At 43.1% G+C, this 26,194-nt stretch overlaps 1 protein-coding gene across 3 annotated transcripts in view; it reads right to left on the minus strand.

Annotated features, from left to right (window-relative positions):
• Nucleotides 1–26,194, minus strand: part of OSBPL5 (oxysterol binding protein like 5) — a 210,302-nt gene that overhangs the window by 59,434 nt on the left and 124,674 nt on the right. For all 3 annotated transcript variants that reach the window (XM_082270305.1, XM_082270306.1, XM_082270304.1), the window contains exons 5-9: nt 12,671–12,772; nt 10,420–10,623; nt 10,248–10,332; nt 7,686–7,854; nt 2,712–2,898 (exon numbers count right to left, since the gene is read on the minus strand). In XM_082270305.1, the coding sequence (XP_082126431.1) occupies nt 2,712–2,898; nt 7,686–7,854; nt 10,248–10,332; nt 10,420–10,623; nt 12,671–12,772 (747 nt within the window). The remainder of the gene's footprint in view (nt 1–2,711; nt 2,899–7,685; nt 7,855–10,247; nt 10,333–10,419; nt 10,624–12,670; nt 12,773–26,194) is intronic.

A 26,194-nucleotide genomic window follows, 5' to 3' on the forward strand; every position in this document is an offset into this window, starting at 1 on the left:
TCTATTAATGTTGGCTGCTGGGAGATCTGTTGTTGCTGCTTGGGGGTCTATTGCTGCTGGCTGCGGGAGATCTATTTTATTGATTTTCTTGTTATCATTACCAAATTCTATGGGTTCTTTATCCAATGGAACCAGCGCTGTAACTTGGGATTTCGATTCATGTCTACTCTGTAGTTCCTGTGATGGAAGGACTATACTACAAGTGGGCGTTTACTCACTGTATATGTAATCTCCTCTGGACCAGGACTAAGAATCACATACAACAGGGATAGGAATACACCTGTGTGAGGGAAGATTTTTTTTTTTCAAATTGGATTTTTTTTCAAATTCCATACAAACTACTTAGCATTACGAAATGATACTTGATTCTAAATTCTCTAAAAAGGGTCGCACTGGGAGCTGGGTTGGGGGTGGAACCAAGGGTTTGTGCTCAGAGGTGGGTAGGGGCAGAACCAAGGGTCAGTGCTCGGCGGTGGGTAGGGAGTGGAGACATGAAGTGACTTAGAAGGGGGGAGTTCCTGCATCTATTCTGTGAGAAAAAAAGCATTGCCTTCAAATAATTGAGTTCAGGTGTTTCCAGTGAAGGGTACTGTTAATGCTACATCATCCAATGATGTAGCTATCTAGAGACCGTAACATCTAATGAGATACACTGTATCAGCATTCCCTATGGGAATATATTTCAACATGTGCGTTTTTCTTTTATCCAGTCTTTCTATGTAGTTATAGTATGTATATATATATATATATATATATATATATATATATATATATATATATATATATATATATGTCTGTTCAATAAAGATAGTAATTTTAATTAATTATATGGTGTGATAATTGTGATCATTCTTTCTCCAATTGCCCATACAAAGCCCCATCTTTCTCTTAGTATTTTGTTGTACACAATAATATGGGTTTGGGCACATTATCACGGCAATTGTTATTTGTGACATTTTAGACAATTGTGTTCTTTCAACCTTGTGGTAACAGCTTTTCTGTTCCACCATGACTGTTCCCCTGTGTACAGTCATCTCCATATAGACATGGTTTGATGAGTTTGGTTTGGACAAACTTAAATGGTCTGCACCAAGCCCTGACCTCAACCCTACTGATTACCTTTGTGATGAATTGGCCAGGTCTTTTCATCCAACACCAGAACTTGACCTCACAAATGCTCTTTATGGCTGAAATAACACAATCAATATTTTCATGGAAAGCCTTCCCACAACAATGGAGGTTTATGAAGCCCCAAAGTTGGGGCAACTCCATATCAAGGCCCATAGTTTTTGAGTGGTATGTCCAACAAGCATAGTCATGGTGGCCAGGTGTACACAAACATTTGGACTTAAAGTGTTTTTAGTTGTGGAGGTATGACCACTAGATGGGCCTAAGCCTTTTTGATTTACATAGTGTCTACATCTAGAGGTGGAGGCTAATCCCACACTTTAAAGCGGAGCTCCACCCAAAAGGGGAAGCTCCACTTGTCTGCCTCCTTCCCCCCCAGTGCCACATTTGACACCTTGTGGGGGGGAGCGGATACCTGGATTTGACAGGTACCCACTCACACTTTCTGCTAAGTTCGCCGTGGCAAACTCAGCCGGAAGTTCAGCCCTCGCAGCAGCCGGCTTATTAAAAAAGCGCAGTGCGATTCGCGCATGCAAAGTAGGAAACAGGCTGTGAAGCCCAAGGCTTCACTGTCGGCTTCCCTTACACAAGAATCAGCTTGGGTGAGGACACCGTGGGATCCCTGGACAGGTAAGTACCCTAATAGTAGAAGTCAGCAGCTACAGCATTTGTAGCTGCTGATGTTTACTTTTTTGGTGGGGGAGTTGGAGCTCTGCTTTAAAGCAGTCTTTTTCAACCTTGTTATTACATAGGAACCCTTGTAATAACTTTCCAACTCAGGATACATTAGTGTGATGGTCAGTGGGAAGAATGCTTCTTACACTTGTGGTCATTGGGAAGAATGAACCCCTTACAGATAGGTAAAAAGATCAATGGTGTCGATGGGAACTTATGTGAGAGGCAGAAATGAATAATTGAGGAGCCCATAGCAACCTCTGGAGGAACCCCTGGCTTCCATGGAACCCTGATTTAAAGAATAGAGTCATGTACCCTTCAATGAATTTTGGCAGAAGCCAAACCTACCTAACCAGCTATGACACCAGCCATTTGATGGCCTGACAAGTCAGTTAAAAGTGGAACTTCCGCTTTAGGGAGTCCTGACCCCCCGACATGCCACATTTGGCATGTCATTTTTTGGGGGGGGGAGCGGGTACCTAGTTTTGACAGGTACCCGCTCCCACTTCTGAATCGGAGCGCCGCGGCGCCCTGAGCGGAAGTTCTCCTCTCCCCCTCCCTCCCTGCAATCTTCTGGGACACGTCAGAGGTCCCAGAAGATTGCCGGCCAATCACGGCGCGCAGCGCGACTCGCGCATGCGCAGTGGGTACCCGGCTGTGAAGCCGCAAACTGTAACAGCCGGGTGCCCACAGCAGTGATGCCGGCGCCGAGGGAGAGGATCGAGGCTTCGGGCGGCCGCATCGCTGGACCGTTGGACAGGTGAGTAAATGGCTGGAACTCCGCTTTAAGCAACTGTGACAGTTATCGTTCTCAGCATGCCTTGAATATAACTGTTTTTGGAAACCTTTGAATTAGTGGGTTTGGTTCAGCTTTACCTACACAAAGCTTCTCTGAGTCACCATCGTACCTCCCCAAATTCCTCATACAGCTCCTCCATGTAGGTGGTCCCCTCACGGTCCAATGAGATCTCTCCGTGTAGCTCAGACTGGTCGCTCTCGCTGGTTTTCCTGCTGTGCTCATTTTCTGATTCTTCTATGTTATCTTTTTCAGACTTGTCGGAGAAAGCGTCATTTTCCGGAATTATTTCAGCAAGCCTAAAAATATTGATATTTTAGGTAGACTGGACCTAAAGTTCAAATACCAGAATTTTTTTTTTTTTTTCAGTTTCAGATTAGAGTGTGAGAAGAGTTTAAACCTCTGTCTACAATTTATTGCTGTTTGTGTCTCTCATTTGTCATTTTACCATGTGTCAGTCAGAACTGGAAGTAAGGGGACTAGATATACTGTATATGTATGTATAAACAGGACATTTAAAAAAAATAAATAAAATTAGAAGAAAATAAAAATTTCTAGTAGATTGAGGAAGGGTTGGAAACTCTTTCAGGTTTTCATGTCCCATCGAGGAGATTGCCCCTCACTGCCTGTCCAGCTGATGGGTGTTAGAAGAGAATGGGTTCTATTTATAATAAACCTGCATAGCAGCAGATTTGCAATTACATTTTTGCTGTGTAAATTGGGCAAAAAAAACAAATGTTTAGGCTATTATTTTTTCTGAACAAATATTCTTTTCTTATGGACAGTAGTAAAATGCCACATTATGGCCACAAGATGGAGCTGAGGAGCACAAGAAATACATACAGCTTTGTAACAAGAGATACAATGTAACAATTCTAAAGAACACTGGAGGGAATTAGCAAATAAATGTAACAATGCAAAAATCTGTTGTTTTAACTTTTTATAATGCAAAACAGACAGAAGGTGCCTCTTGGAACTTTAGGGGCCTAAAAAAATATTTGGCAAAGTAGCAATAAACAACATGTCAAAAGAAAAAGTCTTCATTGCTACTGTACCAAATAAATATATATATATATATATATATATATATATATATATATATATATATATTTTTAGGCCCCTTAAAGAGGAAGTAAACCCTCCTCTGCAAGTTGTACCTATAGGTGATCCTATGATAAGGCTTACCTATAGGTACTGTAAATATCTCCTAAACATGTACCGTTTAGGAGATATTTACCTTACATGCAGCCAGTGACGTCACTGGCGTATGCGCTCTGAAGGAACGGCCGCTGGTGCCGTTCCTTCAGAGTCCCGTGCCGTGACCATCGGCTCCCGCGCGCGTGCGCGGGAGTGACGTCACCGCGGCTCTGGCCAATCAGATGGCCGGATGCAGCGATCCCGGAAGACGGGCGACTGAACATGTCGCTTGTCATAGAGGTGAGCGGACGGCACGGCGGGGGCTCGTTCTAAGGTAAGTATTGCATAATGAGCTAGTATGCGATGCATACTAGCTCATTATGTGTTTCTCTTTCAGGGTGCAAACGAAAAAAAAAAAATGAGTTTACAACCTCTTTAACCACTTCAATACAGTGCACTTTCACCCCCATATTTTTTCTCCTTCACTGATGTGCGCTGATGAGGCAGCACTGATGAGCACTGATGAGGTGGCACTTATGGGCACTGATGAGGTGGCACTGATGAGGAGGTACTAATATGCTGCACTGATGGGCACTGATAGGCGGCACTGATGAGCACTGATAGGTGGCACTGATGGGCACTGAAAGGTGGCACTGATGGGCACTGAGTGGTGGCACTGATGGGCGGCACTGATGGGCACTGATGGGCGGCACTGATGGGCACTGACGGGTGGCACTGATGAGCACTGACTGGCAGCACTATGGGTACTGATTGTGGGCACTGATGCTGGGCACTGTGGGCACTGATGGTGGGCACTGTTTCACTTTTCTGTAATCAGAGCACTGATGATCAGTGCCCTGATTACCTGTCCTGGTCTCCCCTGTGAGGAGGAGCCGCTGATCGGCTCTTCTCGCCTCACACTCTGACAGTATGAGGCGAGGAGAGCCGATAAACGGCATTTCCTCATTTACATGTGACCGGCTGTGATTAGACACAGCCGATCACATGGGTAAAGAGTCATGTCATTGACTCTTTACCAAGATCAAAGTCGCACCGTGTCTTAGCAACACGGCGCGGCCACGATCGCCGCACTGCGCGCCCCCGTGGGCGCACGAGAGAGCCTTTTCTGGTGTGCCATCATATGACGGCGTCCCAGAACAATAGGTGTACCGCTCCGCCGTCATTTCACAGTGGGCGGGTAGGAAGTAGTTAAAGAGGTTGTAAACCTCAGAAAAAAAAAAAAAACCTGCAACACATACTAGCTCATTATGAAATACTTACCTTAGAATGCCCGCTCACCGGTGACACGGCCAACGTGTTCGGCCGTCCTGCTTCCTGGTTTGCGTCCTCCGGCCCTCTGATTGACCAGAGGCGCAATGACATCACTCCCACGCATGCGCGTGGGAGCCGCCGTTCACGCCACAGGGCTCTGAAGGAAAGGCACGGGTGGCCGTTTCTTCAGAGCGCATGCGCTGATGGCATCATCGGCTGAATGAAATGTAAATATCTCCTAAACAGTGCAAGTTAAGGAGATAATTACAGTACCTATAGGTAACCCTTATTAAAGAATCACCTATAGGCAGTGGTGTATTTAGGTTTTGTGCTGCCCTAGGCCTGACTAAATTTATGCACCCCCTAATTTAAATATGACCCACCCCTTCCTGTAAAGGCCACACCCCTTCCTGTTTATGACCCACCCTGTCACCTGTAAACCACAGACTATAAACACAGTCTATCAGTGCCCATCAGCATAGCTTTATCAGTTCCCATAAATTCAGCCTCATCAGTGCAGCCTTATCAGTGCTGCCTCTTTACTGCACATCAGTGTGGCCTCATCAGTGGTCACCAGTGCAGCCTATCAGTGGCCACCAGTGCAGCCTATCAGTGCCCATTAGTACAGCCTTATGTCACAGGATTAGTAAGAATACTCTTTTAAGAGATTTGGACTTGTTTGCTGCCACCGATTGTAATTATAGGATTATTTCACTTATTTGTATAATAAATAGTAAGTCCATAGTCATTTTACAAATAATGAAATATTTTTTTTTGCTGCCCCCCCTGCAAAGTGCCGCCCTAGGCCTGGGCCTTGTTGGCCTAGGCCAGGATACAGCACTGCCTATAGGTACAAGTTAGAAGAGTGGGTTTACAACCTCTGAAAGTCCCACTTAGAGGCACCCTCTATCTGTTTTGCATTTCAATTGGGATGTTGGCCTGTATTTATCAAATGACTTCACTCCCATTTTTTGTAACTTTTTAAAATGGCACCAAGGATAAATGCGCTCATAGACATGCGGAGAGGGTGTGCTGAGTGTGCCTGGGCACACCCTAATCACTGTATGCAGATTTCCCCTACTGGCCAGGCTTCTCCCCGTGTTGTACCTTTTCCCCCAGTTGTGTTGCAGGCTTCCCTCCTCTCCCTGGCTGCTGCGGGGATGTTTAAGACTAGAGAGTGGAAGGAGGGTCTAGTAAATATGTAATTTACCCTCCATTTCTAGATGAACACAGTAAACACACTAACTGTGTTCATTCATAACTGAAGCATAGTAAACTGTGTTTGCTTTGCTTCAGTTTGTGAATAAACAGGAATGCACTCAGCACATCCCATTAATTTGCTGTCCAGTGCAGCTGAGGCTGCAGGAAAGGCATGTGTGTTTGAGCTTTGGGGTTCACACCCTAATGCAATAGGCTGCGCACACCTATGCAAGTGTTAGCATGCGTTCGGGTAACATGCAGCAAAACACATATTGGGGGGATTTACTATAAGTGGAGCACTCAGAATTTGGCGCAGCTGTGCATGGTAGCCAATCAGTTTCCAACTTCAGTTTGTTCAATTAGGCTTTGACAATAAAACCTGGAAGCTGATTGGTATCTATGCAGAACAGCTCCAGTTTTAGTAAACCCCCCTGTGACGGTATTCACGGTCACTGGGAGTGAAAGACAGATGCTTAATGGTTTGGTTTTCTTCAAGTGGGACAATAATATTTGTCAGCAATATCTCTCAAGGAGTATGAAGATTTAATCCCACTTTACACTGTGAGACCTATAGCCTGTTGCCATGAAGTCTGACTCCTAAATAATCATAGCAATACATAGATGTATATTCCATGTACTTCAATGTAGGAGACAGACAGACTGTCATTGGCAGTCTTGTCCTATTGTCTGTTTTGGGGTGGGATGTGTGTTGTGTTAAGTCTGCCTGTCCCGTTGTTAAATGTTAATGAGCCCACATTGTTCTGTCCAGACAGCTAGATAATTAGTTCAGGTTAATTCTGTTTCTGTATACAATTTCATCTGGATATGATAATGTAATCAGGCAACCCCTGACCTGTGTGTGGTAATCTGATCAGGAGGGGGAGGTCCATGCTGTATATCAATTCTGTGTGACTGTTCAATAAAGAGTGATTCCAGTACAAGCTAAGTTGTTGGCTAGCTTTGTATGAAGGCGGCTGGGAAAATCTGGTGTATATGTTCATGACTGCAAGAAAACCACAAACACAGTGTGGGTCGGTGGTTTTGTTACACCCCCCCCCCCCCCAATTATGTCATGTGTTACCACACTGTACAAATGTATATGTGCCTTAAATCTTCTATAATGCACCTGAAAATGTCAAGTTTGAAGTAGGACAGCTAAATACACAGATGGAATACATATATTAAAGCTATCAGGGGATTTGTATTTCTGTCTATCCAGTCCTGAGATTTACACAGCTCTGCCACACAGCTCAGCAGTGAAAGGAGAAGCAGTAGACCGATGAGCTCATCTCTCTCTCACTCTGCTCTCCCCTTCCATCAGCATGCTCCTTGCAATGCACTGACCTCTACTTGTATTTAAAAATACATTTAATAATGTATTAATGAATACAGAAATTAATTAACATGTGTCTTTTATAACTGCCTGAATTTCAGCCTTACTAATTACATCTTACTGTTAATTAACTGGAAATCTTACTGGAAGAGTTCCTGCTCGGAAACAGTGGCCACTTGGAGCAGCGTATAAAGTCCGGTGTGATGTAAATCAGTTGGTGACACTTCACCATCCTTTGCATGTTTAGGCAAATTAATCTTGAATAAACTGGAGCAGCGGAGAGCCAATTCAAGAGCATCCATCCAACATCTCCCTGAAATGCAAAATGCAGGCATTTCAATTCTTCATATTACATCAAACAGTAATAAAAACCCAGAAACCAATCAGGTTACGCCCTGCTCTGACAGCTGAAATCCCTGACTGGCAACTTTGTCCATGTAAGACTGTTCTGTCCACAGGGTGACAACACTGCTGTGATTTCACTGCAGAACAAACAGCGTTGTCACCTTTTTACAGGAAGTGCAAAAATCAATTCAACTGGCTAGAGACCCACAACCAGCAACATAAACACATAAATAATTAATGTATTCATTTTCACCTCCCGGACAAGCTCTCTTAAAAATAATATAAATAATGTAAATTGAAATATCAATACATACGCATTAATTGAATATCACCAGTATGAATTAATTGAAGGAAAAAAAAAATGATCTACTGGTCAGATCAACATGTAATAAAACTATGTTACAGAGGGAATCAGAAAAACAAAAAATGCTGTGGGATTGGTAGTGACAAAGTATTGTATATCTTTGATTTTGTATTTTGCCTGTTTTTATACATAAACATTCACTGTAATTATGCCTCAGCATTTGAACACCTGTTGCAAATAACCCCCGTTTTATGTCTAATATGTCTATTTCCCATGATTGGCAGCTTCAATTAATTGCCATAATGGAGTGTTTTCCTGAAATACCACAAACAGGAAAATACCACTATATAGGCACTAGATGGAGCTAATGATCTTAGGAAGTACACATATTAGATAAATTATAGGGATTACTTGCAGCAATGTTTTTTTTTATAAATAGACCCCTAAGTCTGCTAACAACACTAAGAACTGGATCACACTAATCCGACTTGTCAGGCGACTTGGTCGCCTGACAAGTAGCTCCCAATGCTGTGCAATGGAACCATTCTAATCAGAGCGACTCAAGTCACTCCGACTTAGAAAAAGGTTCCTGCACTATTTTTTGGCAAAGTCGGAGCGACTTGCATTGACTTCTATTATGAGAAGTCTTTGCAAGCCGCGATGAAGTCGCGCTGCACGGGCGACTTCAAAGTCGCCCGAAGTCGGGGCGACTAAGAGTCGGATTAGTGTGAACCGGCTCTAACAGAAATGGTGTCAGGAATCAGCAGCAGAGATGGCCAAATCTGCATGGCTACACTCAGGAAACTGGGATAAAAGCATATATATTTAACGTAAGATTTATTTATGGTGAAACCAAAATCCATCCTAACACCAGCACACAGCAAACATGAACATATAAGTGTACCAAAAACCAAGTGACAAGAAGGCACTTGTCTAACAAACAGACATGATTTGGGGAGCCATGTCATCTGCTGGTGTTGGTCCTGTCCACTGTTTTTTATCAAGTCCAAAGTCAGCACAGCCCTCTACCAGGAAATTCTAGAGCACTTCATGCTTCCCTCTGCTAACCAGCTTTATGGAGATGCTGATTTCATTTTCCAGCAGGACTTGGCACCTGACCACACTGCCAGAACTACCAATAGCTAGTCACATGATCATGTATCACTGTGCTTGATTGGCCAGCAAACTCACCTGAGCAAAACCCCATAAAGAATCTGTGGGGTATTGTCAAGAGGAAGATGAGAGGCACCAGACCCAACAATGCTGACGAGCTGAAGACCGCTATCAAAGCAACTTGGGCTTCCATAACACCTCAGCAGTGCCACAGGCTGATCACCTCCATGCCAAGTATTGAGTACATACTATACTGTACATGGACATACTTTTCAGTAAGCCAACATTTCTGTATTAAAAATCCTTTTTTTTATCGGTCTTATGTAATATTTTAAGAATACTGAATTTTGGGGTGTCACTAGCTGTAAGCCATAATCATCAAAAATAAAATAAAGAAATGCTTTAAATATATCACTCTGCATGTAACGCATCTATATAAAATATATGAGTTTCCCTTTTTGAATTTAATTACTGAAATATATGAACTTTTTGATGTTATTCTAACTTTATGAGATGCACCTGTATAAGAACGGGGAACAGAGAAAAACAGGATAAAACTGAAAGAGCAGGGAACATACAGTACAGGAAGGGGGAACCAAAACTGGGATTAGGAATAAGGAGGGGTAGGAACAAGGCAGCAGGGTTCAGGGTATAGGCACAAGGTGAAGATCAAGATCAAGAAAGCATAAACGGATAGCATTATCTGGTAGAAAAGCAAACTCCTGACGTGAGAGGCACTAGTAGAGGAGGCACTAAATACTCTCCCAGCAGCCAGCATCAGGTGGAGACTGATTACTTGAAACTGCTGGTTGCTGAGGGGACACACGCTGGTGAACACCAAAACTAAAACCTCCCACTCTGGGAAGCACAGTGCAATCAGCAGGTGATCCCGGTCCTGACAAGTTGATGGTTTTACTTTCCGCCATGATAATTTTTAGTCTTACCATCTGATTCAGACGCTGCTCTGAATATTAAGTGGCTGCTAGGTAGAGGTAGAGTGATGGACCCGACATTCTCACCTTTCGGACCCTGAAAAACACAAACCATCAAGCACTGTTACATTGGAAGGGGCACGAGCCATCAGTTGAGTTTTAATGTTCATTGAACCTTTTATACCTTAACTGCCCATATAGACTGATCCAGAGGGTGATAAAGTTTAAAACAGAACCCATCTTTTTTGGTGGGTCGTTCGATCAGCTCACAGGAGTGGAGGAGTAACGTCCCCACCCATTGTCCAATTTTTGGTGTTTTATAAATTAGAAGCAGTCCTGGTTTTAGCACGCACCACAGTTTTGTCCAACTTTTCAGTGATCCACGAATCTTTACAAAAAAGAAAAAAGAAAAACAGACCTGTCAGAAAGCTGTATACATTATGGTATGCACAATGTGCCTTTTGGCCCCATTCACCCAACCCGCAACCCCAAAATGACAATGGGGATTTTAGTTGCTCACAACACCTTTTTTATTAGCAAATACTATACCAACACAACACAATACTTCACTCTGAGGCCTGGTTCATATTACTGCGTGCCGGGAATGTGGGTCATTTTATTGCACTGCTCTTTGGCAGGCCACAGGGGTGCCATTAATTCTTATTTTTCCCTTCAGTGTGGCGTAATTTAAAGAAAAGGTCGAGGACATCTTTCTCTGCTTTTTTCACAGGTAGGTCAGCCCATTGATATGAATAGGCTGCCTTACACAAGACATGCCTGCGTAGACGCATAGATGTTAACCTAGACTAATAGCCACCAAGTTTAAGTCTATTTATGAAAACAATTGCTGTGCAAAAGCCTCCAGCATTGGTACAGCTGTCACAAATAATTGCTACTTTGTTTCCTTTTTTATTTCCTTTGATCAGCAGCTCCATCTAGTGGCCGTAATGCAGTATTTTTCTGAAATACAAGGAAAAATACCACATTATGGCCACTAGATGGAGCTGCTTAAAAAAAAGGCTAAGGATCCAGTTTAGGTGTAGCTGTCCTCCAGTAGAAAAAACAAACAGGGGCGCACCTAGTGCATTACCAAAAATGTGCAAGCAGTATATGACACCAAGCTCAGATCCAGTGGTAGGATAGTGTCACCTGGCCTGATACATAGTTACATAGTTAATCTGGTTGAAAAAAAGACACAAGTCCATCCAGTTCAACCAACATGGTCGACAGGCTTACACGTTTCTGGGGACGCACCCCCTTCCTCAGAGCTATGCCTGAAGTCCTCCATGCTTGTCTTCAGCAAGTCATCTGGCTGACCTCTGAATGAGCACCAGATATGTTACATTAACTGGACCCTGGGTCACCAATCATACAAGTCCTCACCCATCCATATTTGTCTTCAAACACTATTAGCCTTTTAATAACCAAAGCTTTTCCACCCCCAATCTTGTATCACCCCTCTTAAGCCCTCCTCTATCATTGGCATAATTACTTTTAACCAGTTGTGATTTCATGGTCATTCATTCGTTTTCCTTCTTTCAATTTATGACCAAGCTGAATAGGTATATGTTTTATTTGAAAATGATGGACAATACTAGTTTTACCAAATCTTACTCTCACCAAAAGCCCAACACCACCATTGTCCATCCAAATCTATTAACCATTAGTTGCATCTTTTCCACTAAAGGGGAAAAAGTTAGCATTGCTCATGGCCACCAATACAATTCCATCCACAAAAGAGGAAAAAGTCAGCATTGCTCATGGCCACCAATAAAATTCCATAAACTAAAGTTCACAGCTCAGCGTTCAATCTCTGCATGCCTTGGGCGCCTGAATGAATTGCAAGTCTTTGGTGCCGGGACAAAAATGACTTCAATCAAGATGGCCAATGATGCTGAGCCCAAAAAAGGACCGAGTGAAGACAGGGCCGAATTAAGAGCATCATGGGCTTGGTGCTGAGGATTTTGAAGGGCCTTAAGGGCCGTGCCTTGGCATGCACCCAGAGGAGGAAGGGTGCAGCCATGTATGCCTAATTCAACATGGGATGCTGTCTCTGAAGCCCATAAACACATCCATGCATCGGCAACTGTCCCTCCTTGTCCGGCCTTCGTGCTGTGTGGGGAGGTTCTGAGGGTGCTGCCTGGGGAAGCGAGCATAGAAGCCAGACTTCTGTGTTTACAAGTGACAGAAGAGCGGTAACAGTGAATATGGCCAACCCGGGGCCTATATAAAAGGTAGGGGCCTGGAGCTGCAGCTCCAATAGCCCCTACGTTAATCTGGCCCTGAGTGAAGATGTTAGCAGTAATGAGGGAGCTTGAGAAACATCACTGAAGGGGAGATACATGCAATAGACTTTCTGACTTCTGATTGGACTTTTTGCCCATTACAAGTTGGATATTACATATGATCATATGGAATTTGTTGTATAAATTAACCTTTAGCCAGTCTGCCACAATCACCACACTGGGATCTTTGAGAGCACTGAATAGCTGTTTGGTGGCTCTCTTCTTTTCCTGCCGATAATTCTTCTTCTGCACCTAAAAAAAAAAAGGTGATCAGTCGCTGAATAGATATTTACATTCAACATTTTAGTGACAACTTTAAACTTCGAGATATTTGGGCTGAGCTGAACAGAAACTGCAGCATCAATGTCATGTCCAGTTTCTGGAATGTGTCCATATATGATATGAATTCTTTAAACCAGTGGTTTCCAAACTGCGGCCTGTGGGCTGAATGGGGACCCTTGCTTGTCTTTATCTGACCCTTGGAGCACTGCTCCTCTCACTGATACAAGGCATTATTATTTCAATTAACGCCAAAGATGAGGCACCTTCCGCACCAATGGTGAGGCACTATTCCTCCCACTGACAACAATGATGGGGCATTATTCCCTCCACTGACACCAATAGTGGGGCATTATTCCTCCTAGTGACACCAATGATGGCGCACTATTCCTCCCACTGACACCAATGATGGGGCATTATTCCCTCCACTGACACCAATAGTGAGGCACTATTCCTCCCATTGACACCAATGATGGGGCATTATTCCCTCCACTGACACCAATAGTGGGGCATTATTCCTCCTGTTGACACCAATGATGGGGCACTATTCCTCCCACTGACACCAATGATGGGGCATTATTCCCTCCACTGACACCAATAGTGGGGCATTATTCATCCTGTTGACACCAATGATGGGGCACTATTCCTCCCATTGACACCAATGATGGGGCATTATTCCCTCCACTGACACCAATAGTGGGGCATTATTCCTCCTAGTGACACCAATGATGGGGCACTAGGCACTATTCCTCCCACTGATACCAAAAATATGGCACTATTTCTTCTGTTTTCACCAGTGATGGGCATTAGTTGCTATTCCCCCTGCTGACGCTCATTATGGGGCACTATTCCCCCTCCTATTGACTACAGAGGCTACACCAACCATTAAGCCTGATAAATTGTCTTCTCCCACTCATGCTGGGGCATTTTCTATTCCCATTGGCCACAGTTCCACTACCCTAAAGTCTGAAGGACAGTAAACTGGTCACTTGTTTAGAAAGTTTGGAGACCCCTGCTTTAAACCAATACATGCTAGAACATTTGGATTAAGTCATCTGTATTAGCGCATAACAAGTGGTGGGTTACTTCTGCTTTAACCAAGGATATTGTTTAATGTTGTCAGATGGATAATTCTTCGTTTAAGAACCATAAAAGAGCCATGTCCACACCGTTAGCCTCACTAATGCAACCACTAGAGCTGTCATCTGACCATGAAGTCAAGGGTGGGCAGTGCATGTCACTATATTTCACATTTAGTTTTACCATCTAAAACAGGGGTCTCCAAACTTTCTAAACGAAGGGCTAGTTTACTGTCCGTCAGACTTTAGGGGGCCCCAGGGCCGGTGGGAATAGAAAATGTCCTGGCTTCCAGAGGAAGTAAACAATGCCCTATCTTTGGTGTCAGTGGGAGGACTAGTGCCTCATCATTGTTGTCAGTTGGAGAAATAGTGCCCCGTTGTTGGTGCCAATAGACAGAATTCTGCCCCATCTTTGGTGTCCGTGGGAGGAATTATTCCTTTTTTTAGTTGCTGTCAGTGGGAGTAATAGTGCCCCATCGTTGGTGCTAATGGAAGGAATTGTGCCCCATCGTTGGTGCTAATGGAAGGAATTGTGCCCCATCGTTGGTGCTAATGGAAGGAATTGTGCCCCATCGTTGGTGCTAATGGAAGGAATTGTGCCCCATCGTTGGTGCCAATGGAAGGAATTGTGCCCCATCGTTGGTGCTAATGGAAGGAATTGTGCCCCATCGTTGGTGCTAATGGAAGGAATTGTGCCCCATCGTTGGTGCTAATGGAAGGAATTGTGCCCCATCGTTGGTGCTAATGGAAGGAATTGTGCCCCATCGTTGGTGCAAAAAGAAACAAGGGTGCCAGGTCATAAGAGGAAGAAGCAAAACCAATACTTTATTGCTGAACACTTACATAAAAGAAGGCAGAGATCAATGCGATGGCAGGCAATGTCAGAAGGCATGGAATCTTTTTGTAATCTAGTGGGCATGCTCCAATGCAAAAAGATTCAGTGTAAGATGTGCCCTTTTGTCACACACACAGACAAAAATGTTTTCTGGATTCCTCAGGGAAGAAGAACACTTTCAAACACTTTTACAGTTGTTCTACTTAGTTTGTGGTGTACTGTCTGACCTGTCCCTGTGGCCTCCTTTACGCGGGCCGCACTAGGCTCGTTTTGGAGACCACAGGAGACTCATTGAGAAGGGTTCTGTGGAACATAGTGTCCCCAGACACTTTCTTTCCCACCACAACCAGTCCACTGGAGAACTGCGAGTCTGAGTGATCGAGACTATTCTCCCATGTGACTCGGTGGCCGAACGTTTTCACACCCTCTGCCGCAGGGAAACCTTCTGGATCTTCACTCTGAATTATTTGGCCCCTGGGGGGTTGAATGAAGAGGTGGAGAACAATACAATTTTGTGATTGTGATTACTCTGTTTGCAGCATTATTTCATCTAATTTCTCTCTCCTTTTCCTTCCCCCCTTCCCCTTCATTTTAATTTTTTTAGTATTGCGCTACATCAGAGATATGCAAACTGTGGCCCTCCAGATGTTGCAGAACTACAAGTCCCATGAGGCATAGCAAGACTGACAGCCACAAGCATGACACCCAGAGGCAGAGGCATGATGGGACTTTTGCAACAGCTGGAGGGCCGCAGTTTGCATATCCCTGCGCTACACGCTGGTTCCTTATTGCATAGCATATATATATTTGTAGGAGATGCTTGTCCATTCATTTATTTATTTTTCTATGTTATAGTGTCATATTATGGGTGGATTTGAGGGTTTGCCCTATTAAATTGAGACCTACTTTTACCATTTGTTTATTTATATTTTTGTATATATATTTTTAATTTTTGTTAGGTTTATTAGTATGATCTTTTTTATTGTCATCCATTAATTTTCTTTCCCATTTTTTGTTTTATAGCCATTTAATTAAATTTAAATTAATCCAAATTTTCCTATTCACCATTATTGAGCTTTACTGTTCCATCTGGCCGCACAGTGGTGTAGTGGTTAGCACTTTCACCTAGCAACAAGAGGGTTGCTGCTTCAAATCCCAACCAGGACACTACCTGCCTGGAGTTTGCATGTTCTCCCTGTGCCTGTGTGGGTTTCCTCTGGGTACTCCGGTTTCCTCCCACACTCCAAAGACATGCTGGTAGGTTAATTGGATCCTGTATAAAATTGGCCCTACTATGAATGTGAGTTAGGGACCTTAGATTGTAAGCTCCTTGAGGGCAGGGACTGATGTGAATGTGTAATGTATATGTAAAGCGCTGTGTAAATTGACAGCGCTATATAAGTACCTGAAATAAATAAAATAAATAAACAGGACTACAACTGTTCTTCCTGTTCTTCTCCACTGTTTGCTTTTTGTCCCTCGCCAGTATCTGTGGAGGATCCGGCAGTGGTAGGTGACGTCACCACCGGCTTCCGGCACCGCGTTGCTGATGCCTTTGGGGGAGGTGCGGATGGACACTGCCCCTGTGTTACACTGTTCTCCGTTTCTGGTCCTCGGCAGCTCAGTCGGTGCTGGTATCTCGGGTCCCGCGTCTCCCTCCAGTCCACCAACTTTTGGGGATTCCACGCCTTCTGACATTGCCTGCCATCGCATTGATCTCTGCCTTCTTTTATGTTAGTGTTCAGTAATAAAGTATTGATTTTACTACTTTCTGTTATGACCTGGCGCCCTTGTTTCTTTTTGCATATCTGTCTGGATCCCAAACCTTGTATAGGAGCTGCCGGTCACCCACCTTAATCTTCCTGTGGACATTATCTCCCATCATCTCCACCAGAGACTTTACATCTCATCTTGCCCTGGACGATTGTTCACCTTGGCACTACTTCTATGCACAGGTTTAGGGTTTTAGATAATTATATATGTTTTTAATTGCCATTCATTCATTTGCACTGTCCTCTCACACTTATTGTATCACTGTATTCACGTTACATGCCGCAGTGAGCGCCGACCCACCGACCTAGGCCGGTGTAGTTGTGTTTGTCCCCATCGTTGGTGTCAATGGAAGGAATTCTGTCCCATCAATGGTGTCAATGGAAGGAATTGTGCCCCATCGTTGGTGTCAATGGAGGTAATTGTGTCGCATCGTTGGTGTTAATGGAAGGTATTGTTTCCCATCGTTGGTGTCAATGGAAGGAATTGTGCCCCATCGTTGGTGTCAATGGAAGGAAATGTGCTCCATCATTGGTGTCAATAGAAGGAAATGTGCCCCATCGTTGGTGTCAATGGAAGGACTTGTGCCCCATCGTTGGTGTCAATGGAAGGAAATGTACCCCATCGTTGGTGTCAATGTAAGGAAATGTGCCCCATCGTTAGTGTCAATGGAAGGAAATGTGCCCCATCGTTGGTGTCAATGGAAGGAAATGTGCCCCATTGTTGGTGTCAATAGAAAGAATTGTGCCCCATCATTGGTGTCAATGGAAGGAAATGTGCCCCATTGTTGGTGTCAATGGAAGGAAATGTGCCCCATCGTTGGTGTCACTGGAAGGAAATGTGCCCCATTGTTGGTGTCAATGGAAGGAATTGTGCCCCATCGTTGGTGTCAATGGAAGGAAATGTGCCCCATCGTTAGTGTCAATGGAAGGAAATGTGCCCCATCGTTGGTGTCAATGGAAGGAATTGTGCCCCATCGTTGGTGTCAATGGAAGGAAATGTGCCCCATCGTTGGTGTCAATGGAAGGAAATGTGCCCCATCGTTGGTGTCAATGGAAGGAATTGTGCCCCATCGTAGGTGTCAATGGAAGGAATTGTGTCGCATCGTTGGTGTCAATGGAAGGTATTGTGCCCCATCGTTGGTGTCAATGGAAGGAATTGTGCCCCATCGTTGGTGTCAATGGAAGGAAATGTGCTCCATCATTGGTGTCAATAGAAGGAAATGTGCCCCATCGTTGGTGTCAATGGAAGGACTTGTGCCCCATCGTTGGTGTCAATGGAAGGAAATGTGCCCCATCGTTGGTGTCAATGTAAGGAAATGTGCCCCATCGTTGGTGTCAATGTAAGGAAATGTGCCCCATCGTTGGTGTCAATGGAAGGAAATGTGCCCCATCATTGGTGTCAATAGAAAGAATTGTGCCCCATCATTGGTGTCAATGGAAGGAAATGTGCCCCATTGTTGGTGTCAATGGAAGGAAATGTGCCCCATCGTTGGTGTCAATGGAAGGAAATGTGCCCCATCGTTGGTGTCAATGGAAGGAAATGTGCCCCATCGTTGGTGTCAATGGAAGGAATTGTGCCCCATCGTTGGTGTCAATGGAAGGAAATGTGCCCCATCGTTGGTGTCAATGGAAGGAAATGTGCCCCATCGTTAGTGTCAATGGAAGGAAATGTGCCCCATCGTTGGTGTCAATGGAAGGAATTGTGCCCCATCGTTGGTGTCAATGGAAGGAAATGTGCCCCATCGTTGGTGTCAATGGAAGGAAATGTGCCCCATCGTTGGTGTCAATGGAAGGAATTGTGCCCCATCGTTGGTGTCAATGGAAGGAATTGTGCCCCATCGTTGGTGTCAATGGAAGGAAATGTGCCCCATCGTTGGTGTCAATGGAAGGAAATGTGCCCCATCGTTGGTGTCAATGGAAGGAATTGTGCCCCATCGTTGGTGTCAATGGAAGGAAATGTGCCCCATCGTTGGAGTCAATGGAAGGAATTGTGCCCCATCGTTGGTGTCAATGGAAGGAATTGTGCCCCATCGTTGGTGTCAATGGAAGGAAATGTGCCCCATCGTTGGTGTAAGCGACAGGAATTATGCCCCATTGTTGGTGTCAGTGGATGGAATAGTGTGCCAAGGGCCAGATAAAGGCAAGCAAAGGGCTGTCTCTCCCCCCGGAACGCAGTTTAGAGAATGTTGATCTAAAATTTTCTATGGAGGAGTGGTCACCCAAAGGTCCTAATGTTTTTTTTTTTTTTTGTTTTTTTTTTTATACTTCTAGCACATGTGAATGATTCTTATAGATATGAGTTACTATAATTTTTTTTATTTTTTACAGGAGGGCATTTCTTTCTGATATTACATTGACCACCATAGACATTCATGTTGACATGAATAGTGCTTATTGTTTTTCCAAATATCTATACTACAGTTAGAAAACACTTGTGCCAAACTCCAAATGCCATCAGCTCCAAACAGTAAACAGCTAAATGTCAAAAGGCTGTGAAGCACAAGATGAACTTCTGAAAATAGAACATCTTTAACTGTTTACTCTTCCAAATCTTACCTTACTTAAGGATAGCAATGAAAGTGATTTGACTTGAATCATTCAGACCATAACAATACAAATTACCACTGGTCATGAAAGCATGAAGGCATTAACTGTGTCTTTTCTAACTACACCAATATGGGATAGAAATATTCTTACAGTGCAGCGCAAAAAAAAAAATCACCATAAAAAGTAATAGAATAAAAATATAATAAATAATAAAAACGTGTGTGTCTTCAAAACCTTTTAAATCAACAATACATAAAACTACCCCCAAAAAACAAAGTCCATGTGTAAAAAAAAAAAAAGAAAAAATGCAATGTACAGAGTGATCCACTGCAGTGTTCTTCTGCTAAAAATGTGTGTCTTCCATCAAAGTCCTTTAAAATTAACAATACATAAAACTACCCCCCAAAAAACGAGGTCCGTGCGTAAAAAAAAAAAAAAAAAAATGCAATATAAAGTCCTTTTAAATGAACAATACATAAAACGAACCCCCCAAAAAACAAAGTCCATGTGTAAAAAAAGAATGCAATATGAAGAGTGATCCATTGCAGTGTTCTTCTTTTAAAAATGTGTGTCTTCAATCAAAGTCCTTTTAAATCAACAATACATAAAACTACCCCCCAAAAAACAAAGTCCATGCGTAAAAAAAAAAAAAAAAATGCAATATAAAGTCCTTTTAAATGAACAATACATAAAACGAACCACCCAAAAACAAGGTCCATGTGTAAAAAATAAATAAAAATGCAATATAAAGAGTGATCCATTGCAGTGTTCTTCTTCTAAAAATGTGTGTCTTCAATCAAAGTCCTTTTAAATCACAAAATCACAATGCATAAAACTACCCCCCAAAAAACAAAGTCCATGCGTTAAAAAAAAAAAAAAAAAGAAAAAATGCGATATAAAGTCCTTTTAAATCACAATACATAAAACTACCCCCCAAAAAACAAAGTCCATGTGTAGAAAAAAAAAAAAAGAAAAAAATGCAATATAAAGAGTGAATTATTGCATTGTTCTTTTAAAAATGTGTGTCTTCAATCAAAGTCCTTTTAAATCAACAATACATAAAAATACCCCCCCAAAAAACAAAGTCCATGTGTAAAAAAAAAAAAGAAAAAAGAAAAAAATGCAATATACATAGTGATCCACTGCAGTGTTCTTCTGCTAAAAATGTGTGTGTCTTCCATCAAAGTCCTTTTAAATTAACAATAAATAAAACTACCCCCCAAAAAACAAAGTCCATGTGTAAAAAAAAAAAATAAAAATGCAATATAAAGTCCTTTTAAATGAACAATACATAAAACTATACCCCAAAAAACAAAGTCCATGTGTAAAAAAAAAAAAAAAAAAAATGCAATATAAAGAGTGATCCATTGCAGTGTTCTTCTTCTAAAAATGTGTGTCTTCAATCAAAGTCCTTTTAAATCAACAATACCAAAAACTACCCCCCCAAAATACATAGTCCATGTGTAAAAAAAAATGCAATATAAAGAGTGAGCTGTTGCAGTGTTCTTCTTCTTCTAAAAATGTGTGTCTTCAATCAAAGTCCTTTTAAATCACAAATTCACAATGCATAAAACTATCCCTCAAAAAACAAAGTCAATGTGTAAAAAAAAAAAAAAAAAGCAATATAAAGTCCTTTTAAATCAACAATACATAAAACTACCCCCCAAAAAACAAAGTCCATGTGTAAAACAAAAATGCAATATAAAGAGTGATCCATTGCAGTGTTCTTCTTTTAAAAATGTGTGTCTTCAATCAAAGTCCTTTTAAATGAACAATACATAAAAATACCCCCCAAAAAACAAAGTCCATGTGTAAAAAAAAAAAAATGCAATGTACAGAGTGATCCACTGCAGTGTTCTTCTGCTAAAAATGTGTGTCTTCCATCAAAGTCCTTTTAAATTAACAATAAATAAAACTACCCCCCAAAAAACAAAGTCCATGTGTAGAAAAAAAAGGCAATATAGAGTGATCCATTGCAGTGTTCTTCTTCTAAAAATGTGTGTCTTCAAAGTTCTTTTAAATCAACAATACATAAAACTACCCCCCCCCCCCCAAAAAAAACAAAGTCCATGCGTTAAAAAAAAAAAAAAAATGCAATATAAAGTCCTTTTAATTCAACAATACATAAAACTACCCCCCAAAAAACGAAGTCCATGTGTAAAAAAAAAAAAAAAAAGAAAAATGCAATATAAAGTCCCTTTAAATGAACAATACATAAAACTACCCCCCAAAAACAAAGTCCATGTGTGAAAAAAAAAGCAATATAAAGAGTGATCCATTGCAGTGTTCTTCTAAAAATGTGTGTGTCTTTAAAGTCCTTTTAAATCAACGATACATAAAAATACCCCCCCAAAAAAAAGTCCATGTGTAAAAAAAAAGAAAGAAAAAAAATGCAATATAAAGAGTGATCCATTGCAGTGTTCTTCTGCTAAAAATGTGTGTATGTTCTTCAATCACTTAATGACACCAAAAAGTGCACACCACCTCCGGCTGGAAAACCTGCTCACCTCACAGATGAGATCAATATGCTTTGTATATAGATACTCCTGCAATCTCACAAACTGTTTTACACCAAAATGGGGGCTCACTTTTATCCGCCTTGAGTTGCAGGATAGATAATTGATTAGCAGTCTTTGGGTCAACTGTGCTTTTACGTTTTTAGAAGTTTAAAAGTGTAGCACCCTCCTAGGTAGGTGGTAGTGAGAGAGTAAAGTTTTGAGCTCTGTCTGTTAAGAGAGGAGCTGTAGGTACATCTATATTGTTTTCTGCCTATCAGGGAGCAGGATCTGTTAGTGAGGTCTGCTCATTGTGTTTAGTGTGCAATTCATTCAGTCTGAAGTGTGTTTCATGCTGGTCCAATAGGGAGGCATGTTGGACAGTCGGAGGAAACCTGACGAATGGGTGCATGGGCTTTTGATACAGCCCTGATGATTGGCAGAGGGCAGGTCACCTTGGTGCATGTTGGGATACTGTATAAAAGCCAGGAGCACATGTGCTCTAGGTCTTTCGTTTGGGGAGTGGAGTCCTCCTCCTCTGTAGAGGTGCCATGCGGCCTCAGGAGGTCATTTTGAGGGCCGGAGAAGTGGTCGAGAAGAGCTGAACCCAGAGGTCCAGGGAAGCTGACTGAGAGGGGAGACACTGGAGGACCTGTTTATGCAGTATCGTGAGTACAGGAACTTGTGTCAAGGGGCCTGACCTGAGGGGGGCCACACCTGCTCCTAGGATAGTCAGTGGACAGGTGTCAGCTGAAAGGGGATGCTAGTGAGACATCTTGTGAGAGAGTGAAGAGAGCAAGAGACTTAATCCCATCTACACTTGTGGCAAGGTGGCCTGGCCTGGCCGTTCCTAAGTAATAAAGAAGATCTGAAGGTAGAAGTCCTCATCTATGTGAATAGTTCTATTGGAGTATCCCACTATTCCCTTCTCCTATCCCAATTATAAAATAAACAACAAACAAAACCAACATCCCTAGACTGTTTATTTCTGTGAAGAGCCAACAGGAGCAAGGAGGGATTCAGGAACTTCATCTACTTATCTACCCTTCCCACAGAGTCAATATCCAGCAGTCCCTAGGGGGGCAGTGCTACAAAAGCTTTTATAAACTAATACTAATGTCTTATATGTTTTCATTATTTATATTGAATCTATCTTCTACTAATAAAAATGTATTACGTGGGGTACCCATGAAGCTGGCTTTTCAGAGATGAGACAAACCTCCCTACATACATTTTACCTGTATATCTGCTGTCTTCAGATTTCTTTATTCTTTAGAATGCGCACATCGTGTTAGAGATGTTTCTTCCTCTTTCAGCAGTGGGAGGGGAGTCTTGGCATACACTGTGTGTGAGCTGATTGGAGGAAAGGCACACACCCCCATCCACATAGGCAGAGAAATTAAGAAACTTGCAGAGCTGTGCTGTGAATAGACAAGCTCTCTGCGTATCTGTCTCTAAGTTGCTTCCCCAACATAAATTTCCATCTGCTTTTATCTCCTGTGTGGGAGAACTTGTCAGAAGTTATCATGCTGATAACAGAGGAATGGAACAGCAGAAAGACACGGGGCTTAGGGCTTCGGAGAGAGATAGGTAAACACTACAGATATATGTGCCCAGGTCGGATTTCATGAATGGGGTTTACATCTAAGTTATCTAGAATGAACACACGGTAGTAGCTTCTCCTTTTGAGACCATCTCTTTAGAATATTAAAGTGTTACTAAACCCAGGAGCCTGCAGTCACTATATCTGGTCCCCCCAGGATCCTGCAGTCACTATATCTGGTCTCCCACAGCACACAGAACATGGAAATGCAATTATATCAGTAAATATAAACTGCTAAATACCTTTTCTCATCAGCAGTATATAGCAGTCTTGTGACTTCTATCAGGTCCTAGTAAAGCTTTTAGGAGGAGTTTTCATTCTCCCCTGATCTTCTGACTGGACAGTGCTGATTGGCCCTGTGCTGATCACATGCACCCTCCCGAGAAAAAAAAGAAAAACTTTCAAGCAATACAAACTAAGCATGTGCAGCCTGACTCCTAATGCTCTGTTATAGGACGAGATTGGTTGGAGTCAGTTAAAGAAGAGGAGGATCAGAGAAGACAGGATCAAACAGCCTTTATACACAACGCAGAGGATTAACCCCTTAGGTTCCACAGTGAGTATAACAAGCATGCTGTACTGCATATACAGACTGATTGTACTGTTGTGGGTTTAGTAACACTTTAAGCCAGAGGTCTCCAAACTATGGCCCTCCAGTTGTTCAGGAACTACAAATCCCATCATGCCTAGTCATGTCTGTGAATGTCAGAGTTTTACAATGCCTCATGGGACATGTAGTTCCGCAACAGGCGGGCCGTGGTTTGGAGATCCCTGCTTTAAGCCTTGAGTCTTTGCCACCTGCTGGTTATGAATCAGCACTGCAGGTCAGGTCACGCTGCTGCACACTTGTAGCTTCAATCAGAAGTGCTTAAATGGACTTCAGTACATTCAGCCTGTGTCCGATCGATCGTTGGGTGCAGTTTTTCTGACTACTCTGTGTTTCTGATTGATTTTTGTTATGACTTGAACTACCCACTTATTCAGTTTTTTTTCCTACTATCTGCCCAGACCTGCTGTTTGTTTTCAGCTTTCGTTTGCTTGCCACCGTCCCTGACCTCTTCTCTGACCTCCTGCATGACCTCCAGCCTGACCTCCAGCCTGACACCCTCGCTGACCTCCAGCCTGACCCCCAGCCTGACCTCCTGCCTGACCTGCTACCTGAACTCCTGCCTGACCTCATGCCTAAACTACTACCTGACCTCCAGCCTGACCTCATGCCTGACCTCTAGCCTGACCTCATGCCTGACCTCCAGCCTGACCTCATGCCTAAACTGCTACCTGACCTCCAGCCTGACCTCATGCGTGACCTTCTGCCTGACCTTCTGCCTGACCTTCTGCCTGACCTCCTGCCTGACCTAATGCCTGACCTGCTGTCTGATTTGTACTACATCTGGTTTTGCCTTCTAGTAGTTTTGGTGACAAAGTGGTTCCATCATACCCTGTAAAACTTTGTCTGTACTCCATGACTGATCAGAACAGAGCAGACAGGGATAAGTGAAGGGCACTAACTCACTTCTTTTACCCAGGGGACTTCAAACTTTCTAAACTAAGGGCCAGTTTACTGTCCTTCAGACTTTAGGGGAGCTGGACTGTGGCCAGTGGGAGTCGAAAATATCCCAATGTCAGTGGGAGTAAGCAATGCCTCACGCTCGGTGGTCAATGAGAGTAATTAAAAATTAAAAAGTAAGAGGATAAGTGACTCTTTATTGGTGTCAGTGAAAGGAGTAGTGCCCCATCCTTTGTGTCAGTGGGAGGAATAGTGCCCCATCATTGGTGTCAGTGGGAGGAATAGTGCCCCATCATTGGTGTCAGTGGGAGCAATAGTGCCCCATCATTGGTGTCAGTGGGAGGAATAGTGCTTCATCATTGGTATCAGTGGGAGCAATAGGGCCCCATCATTGGTGTCAGTGGGAGGAATAGTGCCCCATCATTGGTGTCAGTATGAGGAATAGTGCCTCAACATTGGTGTCAGTGGGAGGAATAGTGCCCCATCATTGGTGTCAGTGGGAGTAATAGTGCCCCATCATTGGTGTCAGTGAGAGGAATAGTTCCCCATCATTGGTGTCAGTGGGAGGAATAGTGCCCATCATTGGTGTCAGTGGGAGGAACAGTGTTCTATCATTTATAACAGTAGGAGGAGTTATTCCCTAATATTGATTTGATTGGAAGGAATAGAGCTTAATCATTGGTATCAGTGGGAGCAATAGTGCCCCATCATTGGTTTCAGTGGGAGGAATAGTGCCCCATCATTGGTGTCAGTGGGAGGAATAGTGCCCCTTCATTGGTGTTAGTGGGAGTAATAGTGCCCCATCATTGGTTTCAGTGGGAGGAATAGTGCCCCATCATTGGTGTCAGTGGGAGGAATAGTGCCCCTCCATTGGTGTTAGTGGGAGTAATAGTGCCCCATCATTGGTATCAGTGGGAGCAATAGTGCCCCATCATTGATGCCAGTGGGAGGAATAGTGCCCCTTCATTGGTGTTAGTGGGATGAATAGTGCCCCATCATTGGTGTCAGTGGGAGCAATAGTGCCCCATCATTGGTGCCAGTGGGAGGAATAGTGCCCCATCATTGGTGTCAGTGAGAGGAATAGTTCCCCATCATTGGTATCAGTGGGAGGAATAGTGCCCCATCATTGGTGTCAGCATGAGGAATAGTGCCTCAACATTGGTGTCAGTAGAAGAATAGTGCTTTGTACCAGTGGGAGGAATGGTGTTTGAGGGCTGGATAGTTGGATGTGAAGGCTTGACGCAGTCTCTGCTATGGGGTTAAGGTCAGGACTCTGTGCAGGCCAGTCAAATTCCTCCACCCCAAACTCACTCATCTATGTCTTTTTGAACCTTGCTTTGTGCACTGGTCCAAATCATTTGGTGGAGGGGTGATTATGGTGTGGGATTGTTTTTCAGGGGTTGGGCTTGGCCCCTTAGTTCCAGTGAAGGGAACTCTTAAGACGCCAGCATACCAAGACATTTTGGACAATTTCATGCTCACAGCTTTGTGGGAACAGTTTGGGGACGTCCCCTTCCTGTTCCAACATGACCAGTGCACAAAGCAAGGTCCATAAAG

The sequence above is a fragment of the Pelophylax lessonae genome (genome assembly GCF_965119305.1).
Source record: "Pelophylax lessonae genome assembly, chromosome: 10".
Taxonomy (NCBI): Eukaryota; Metazoa; Chordata; class Amphibia; order Anura; family Ranidae; genus Pelophylax; species Pelophylax lessonae.